General features: G+C 35.1%; 1 protein-coding gene across 4 annotated transcripts in view; it reads left to right on the forward strand.

Annotated features, from left to right (window-relative positions):
* The window catches only part of LOC149807117 (putative defense protein Hdd11-like), a 39,154-nt gene extending 33,911 nt beyond the window's left edge, over positions 1-5,243 (forward strand). For all 4 annotated transcript variants that reach the window (XM_089962236.1, XM_089962227.1, XM_089962246.1 and 1 more), the window contains 2 exons: positions 2,132-2,223; positions 3,403-5,243. In XM_089962236.1, coding sequence (XP_089818362.1) covers positions 2,132-2,223; positions 3,403-3,592 — 282 coding nt within the window. In that variant the 3' untranslated portion in view covers positions 3,593-5,243. The remainder of the gene's footprint in view (positions 1-2,131; positions 2,224-3,402) is intronic.
* The last annotated feature ends 1,806 nt before the right edge of the window (positions 5,244-7,049 follow it).

Consider the following 7,049-nt stretch of genomic DNA (forward strand, 5'->3'; position numbering starts at 1 on the left):
CAGAGCATGGGCCAACTACGCCGGAATTGATTTGACCTGATTTAAATATTCCGTTGATTTATCACCCAAAGCATATGCCTTTGACCCACGTAACACTTGTAGACGATTAAACTCTGAAAGCATCAACAGAAAGAATTACAAATGCTATATTGCTATTTCAACATCAGGCAAAGTTATATTTCATGACGTGTTTTCAAGTATATACACAATTATGTCGTATTGACATAATATTTCATGCTACTGTTGGTTACATACTAAAACTGAATATAACCGAATGAGTACCAGCAAACAGATGTATATTGTTTAACAGGAAATAAGAAATTAACAGAGTGTTTTTCTTTCTTTCTTCTTTACAATAGAAATTATCAGTACATGGCTCAGTGAGTGAGAAATTCGCATGCCAAATTCTTGTGACAACGACAGGAACACCACAAATGTACTTCCAGCTTATTAAATGTTTGAAATACAGGCAGATCATCTCTCTGCAGTCCATATCTAAATTTATATCACTAAGTATTATTAAATGCACAGCTCGTATGTACATTGCACATCAACATCTACTAAATGGCATTGCTTCGTTTTCTTCAAACACGTACAGAAAAATTGTTTAGTGTCTTTGGAACACATGATATTTTCACCAGATTTTCAAAGGTTACCGTATTAAAAATTACCAGAAGGCATTCCTTTTGACAATTATTAGTGTTTACTCGTTGAAAAATACATGAGATGTGCTGTTATTCAAGACACAACTCAAATAAATGTTCTGATCCGATAAAGTATAATTGTCAAGCAGTCTGCATAACTCACATTGCTGCCTAGAATCTTGGGAAGAAAACAATTCTTTATAATTCTATCAAAGCATAATATTTCCATATGTTATAGCAAGTTATTTGAATCAGACTCAATAAATACTTTTTGAGAAAAACAATGTGTAAAATACCAAATTATGAAGAAAAATAGGGACCTAAACCAAGTTCACGAAAATCTTAGTAAACAACACTCTAAGGCGTTAATTTCGTTTCTATTCAAAATTTGACAGAAAACCTATTTTAGCACAAAATTGCACAATATGTTTCTTAATTGACAGCAGATATAATTTATTTTACGAAATATACTAAAATCGGTATTATTTCCGGGTGGAATTGTCGAAATACCTCCCAGTCGGAGACTGATTTACCTCTAATAAGAAAAGTAGAAAGCAAGGAAAAAATTGTTCCTCATTTCGATTAAAAGTAAGGGCCCTAAAACAAGGGACATGTAACTCTAAACAATAAATTGTTGCATGTTCTCGATAACGGACTGTATGTTATACACACACATACACGAAAATGAAGTCCATTGTTTTCAGTATGTTTTCAAATATAGCATGATATTCACCTCTGCAGAGGTAGTCATTTTACTTTCAGTCCAGCAACTTCTAAGGTACCCCCGTTTTGCCCCTAAGATAATGCTCTCTCTTGCTCCCCTTCCCCTTCCCCTCCTCCTCCCCTCCCCTCCTCTCTCTCAAACATGCACACATGATCACTGCACACGAGCCTGCATAGGAACTCTCAGCTAGGAATAATTGGACGTGATACAATTAACAGATTTACAAGTATGTAGGCTCTACCCTGAGTGTGTACTTACATACCTTAAGAACACTTTCCTTGCGTCCCGCCTCAGATTTGACATACTTAATGTGCCCTTTCCACGCCCCATGTGTACATTTTATATGGTTTACTGGCTAAAGGGGACCTTGCTGACTTGGAATTTTCATTTGGAGTATATACAAAAAATTAATTTACATGTTTGAAGCCCCAACTACGATGACCGCCATATTGTTAGTGCGAATTTCAGTTGGTTGGTAGCTGGACTATTATTTTATTACCAAAAACCTTTATAATTGAACAATTTCTTCAGAACTATTACACCGGACCGTGGTCACATGATATGACCAATGATAGTGTCCGTTATATCACATATTCGTATTAATTGCATTTGTTTAAGAAATATATTTCAAAATGATTAGGCAGTGTATTGCTCAGCAAATAATAGCTCTGTAATGATTTATGAAGTACTTGGCAGCTTATATTTGTGTTTTTTATGAAGTTGTTATCTTACAAATAGTTCCTATGCCCACATTTCTTTCCAGAGTGCACTCGCCCACTATTCGCATAAGCACATCAGCAACAGAACAATTTACTGGATAGCGCCGTTAGAACGTGTTGGACACATCTACCTGAGGTAATGATTTTACTCTTCGTCCTCCCTGTGCATTATTGATGTCTATCGCATCTTTTCATTTCTCCGCACTTTATTACATTCGTACCTTTGTGTGTTATTACATTCGTACCTTTGTATGTTATTACTTTCGTACATATATCAGTCTACAAGTTTTGTACTGATTGTCTGTCTGAAATTATCGGATTCGTCAACCGACCGTGGATACGCTTCATTAATATGTATTTGTGAGTGCACTTGGATGCATAATTTCTTACGTGACATTACACCTACATGTCGATAACACAGCTTTTATGTCTTTTCATTCTATTAGATTTTTTAATGAAGCGCCGGGCGAAAGTTTGTTCACTTGAATAACGACCTTGTTTAAATCGTGTCCAAAATATATAGTGTCCCTTGTTGCTATATACAAAATTTTCCGTTGGTGCTAAGTATTATTGCGTGAAAGTCAGACTATCTATAGCTTGCGAGTGCTATTATACTGTAGTTTACTGTTTTACTATTTACACGAGATTCTTGATATTTATTTAACTGTGTATCCACCGCGCGCGCACACACACACACACACAGACACACACACACCTACCTCCACAGGCTAGTATGCAATGACACTTTTATAATGTAGAATTTGAGCCTTAGAGATATATGTTGTAGAAGTGTAATGGTATTACTTAACACAGATTATCACGTCTAACTTTCTGGACGTTTGATGCCCATCCGGCCTTTTGGTCCGTGTCAGTTTCTTTCAACAGCTCTACTTTTCTTCCTTGAATTAAGATTTGTTAAACTAAAATGTTATTAAATATAACTCTTATTCCCAGTTTTAAGCTGATGAATTTATTCACAGAATATTTAGGATGTATTAAGAAGTATACCATGACGTCTGTTTAAGTGTGTCCATTATTCTCCAGTGAAAACGCACTAATTTTCTCAAATTTGAGAAATTCCACAAGTCGTTTTTAAAAGTTAAAACGTTTCTAAGGTTTTTATTTTTTACTGCTATGTAGTCAATTCTTTTTGCTATCAGACATTCTGAAAAATTAAATATCAGAAGCATCTTAAGCAAAATAATAAATAAAATCCTAATGTCATGAAAAATTCTCAGACTCTGAAAATAATTATGGCCTGGTAATTGTAGGAATAAAACGCAAGGTTTTGATTCCCAGTTTATTTTATTTACAGAGGAACCTTCGTCAGAAACAAACGGACATTTTGGACTAACGTATTTTCCAACTTCATCAGAGATGCCAGTATGCCAGATCCGAATCCAGAGATATGTGCAGTGCAGTCCAGGATGACTGGCGGAAGTAGAAGCACTCTGATGATCTCATTTCCGCTATTGTTCTTGACAGTGCTATTCTCATTCATTTAACTGCCAATTATTTTTAAAGAAATCCACTTACATCTTACGATGTTTAATATAAAAGCATTTCAAGGCGTATGATTTTGTCGTCATATGTGTACATCTGCAGCAAGTCAGTTTAAAATTCATCATAGAACACAGTCTGTGCTGTCATAAGAATAACGTTTATTTGTATCAGGTTCTTAATTACATTTTACTGATTGTTTTTATCTTTTTCATATTTGTTTCAATCAGTGTATCAGATTAAAGATTCATCTATGGGACTTGGTCAGACGGCTGTTCAAGTTAATATAACTTCTTTTTTAAAACATTTGGTTTTGGAAAATTAGAGAAATAAACATAGTAAACGATTATGTAGCTTATGTTCCCGAAGACGATATTTACTTTTCTTATCACACAGAATAATCATCTCTCTCTCTCTCTCTCTCTCTCTCTCTCTCTCTCTCTCTCGCTCGCTCGCTCGCTCGCTCGATGTGTAGTCTCGACGGTGTAGAATAGGCCAGATTATCCCTTCGACAGGTAGTTCGAGTGAACTAATGGACCTTATCTGCCTTGGAATGCACCTCATGTTCATGTCAAGCTGATGAGGTCTTTGACTTTAACAACAACAACAACAACAACAATAATAATAATAATAATAATAATAACTTTATTGAACGAGGGTAACACATTTGGTTATGAAAGACCTTTTTGACATGTGGTCTTCAATTTTTGCAAACGGTTATGTTAAAAAAGTAAGTAAAAGAATATTTAAAAAAGGTACACATGCTCAGGTATCATCGCACACTTATTCTCACATATTTAAAAATGAATGAATATGTGGGACTATTCTGGTCAAAAGATACATATATGAACATTAGGAACATATATATATATATATATATATATATATATATATATATATATATATATATATATATATATATATATATATAAACAATAGGTACAGACATATATAAACAATAGGTACGTACATATATAAACAATAGGTACCTAAATTTCAGCATATCCCAAGTCGAATATACATACATCGAATAAGACACGCACATATTATTTCTGGACATAACGCGTTTGTTCTTTATTTGGAGGGTTTAGTATGTCATCCAGCTGGTCAAGAAAGAGTTTCTAAAATGATTTTTTAATCAAAGCAAGGGAATTTAAATTACGTATCCACCATAAGGTAGGTGCTGATACAGTGAATGAGCATTTATAACTGTTGGTTTTTGACCACATAATCTGGAGATCGTTATTAGTTGTCGATATGAGATTACACTCGGTATTTGATGATCTTAGTTCAATTAGTGAGAGATATAATCTGGACAAAGATCGTTTATAGACCTGTATGTCATGATTTATTTCAAATAAAGAATGTCTTTGTGTATGGGTAGCTATTGTAAACATGAAAACAACACATTCGAGGGAATCATAATAGGTAGTTTCAGTATCATTCGGGTGACCCTTTTCCGGAGATTATCAATTCTGGATAGTTTATAATTGAATGTGTTTCTGCATATTGTGCGCCCGTAGTCTATCAGTGATAGCATATATCCAGTAAAATAAAGTTCAAGTGATTGGGGAGGGGAAATTTCGAAACGAATGTGGTTCATATGCAAATCTGACTTTGTGTTTTTAATAAAATGTAATATTTTGTTTAGCTTTATGTTTGTTTTTATGCGTTTTTAATACCTAAACCTACTTTGCACTGTGTAGCCAAACATAATTGTGCTGATGTCTCCTTATACTCTATGCATTTACACACACACACACACACACACACACACACACATACATACATACATACATACATACATACATACATACATGTTCTCTCTGGAGACTCGGGCTAAGTAATCTCGTGAATAGAAGGTTTGGGTTCGATTCCCACCGTCGGATAAGCCCTGGTCGGCAACTTTTGGTGTCCTTGGGCGAAGATCTTTACTCTGCTTGCCTTGGCAAGATTTAACGTTGAAATGGTTGATATGCCGTAAAAAAAGAAAGTCCTCTCACTATATGAAGCACGATGTATCTGTTGCATCATTTGCGTCACATGGAGTAAAATTACTTTCTAGTCTCATAGTTTCGCGTATGGAAAATTAATCTTCAGCATCCATTTGGTTCCCGTATTTCAAGATGTTACCCAGTTGTTACGTATTATTCTATGTTTCAAGATATTATAGCCTTCAGATGTTTTTCTGTACTCGAAGCATGGATTTACTGAAGCTATACGGGCTGTAAAGAAAGGGGACATTATCTTCAAAATATCTAACCGTGATATACCTATTTAAACAGCTAAACCTTTCCATATCACAACAACTTTCAGTCATCAATGCTTAATTGGGTTGTTGACCTATCAGACAACTCTGTCATTAATGCTTAATTGGGTTGTAGACATATCAGACAAATTTCAGTCATGAACGACTAAATTTGGTTGTTGACTTATCTGACAACTTTCAGTCATGAATGCTTAAATTGGTTTGTATGCCTATCATCCAAACAGTATTTAGCCGTGCATTGCTGGTACCAGTACGCGAACAGAATGGAATCTGATCTGACATCGCATACGTAGCTCGCAAATATAGGTCTACGATATTTGCTTGAAATAGAAACATATACTTGAAAGCCATAGCCGGCTGGATGCGCGTTGTAACGCTAAACAGCCGCTATGGTCCATTTGATTCCCAAGAAAACCATGTATTTTCAAGTTTTATCAGCATCCACTTGTTTAAGCAAGCCATTCAAGGTCTTAGTCATTGCTATTGCACTGCGTAACAGGACCAGAATTTAATATTTCAAACAAGGGATAAACTGGATTTTGTTTACGTCAATGGTTTAGAACATACAACGATGATAGAATAAACTGGAATATCTAATCTTGCATCACCCAGGATTCGGATAACATCTTCCTATGCACAATATTTCTAAGGAACATTTCTTGGCTGCGAACCTCACTTTGATGTGTCGTCCTTGTTTATGACTATCATTAACTTTACCAGAATGTTTTAAGACTGACACAATAGCATCCAAAGCCACAGTCGCTTTAAAAATAATAATGTATATATTTGGGATCCGCAAACACATGTGACAAACATAAGATGTGAGAGAGATAACGAAGTTTGCATGCACTATAGAATTTCATCGACGGTGCACAAAACAAATTAGTATAAAAAAAGTTACTGTGAATTAGATTCCGTTGAAGAAGGGGCATAATGATATCCAAAACATCCTGACCAACTGCCATGTTGATATCCAAACTACCGCTGGATATTTCTCGTGAGGTCAATACTTTACAATAGGTTTAATGTTAAACGTCAAAGTCATTAGTGTGAGAAATTCGGTTTCTGTAACTCATTCTCGCATGATGAGCTTTAGAATGCTGCATGGGACAGCCTGACCCTCTTCATTGATCACAACATACTTACAGTTGGTAATTTGCCTGGCTAAAAGATTTCAAAATTTAACAAATTAT

Source organism: Sinohyriopsis cumingii, chromosome 1, assembly GCF_028554795.1.
Source record: "Sinohyriopsis cumingii isolate HCF-2022 chromosome 1, ASM2855479v2, whole genome shotgun sequence".
NCBI lineage: Eukaryota > Metazoa > Mollusca > Bivalvia > Unionida > Unionidae > Sinohyriopsis > Sinohyriopsis cumingii.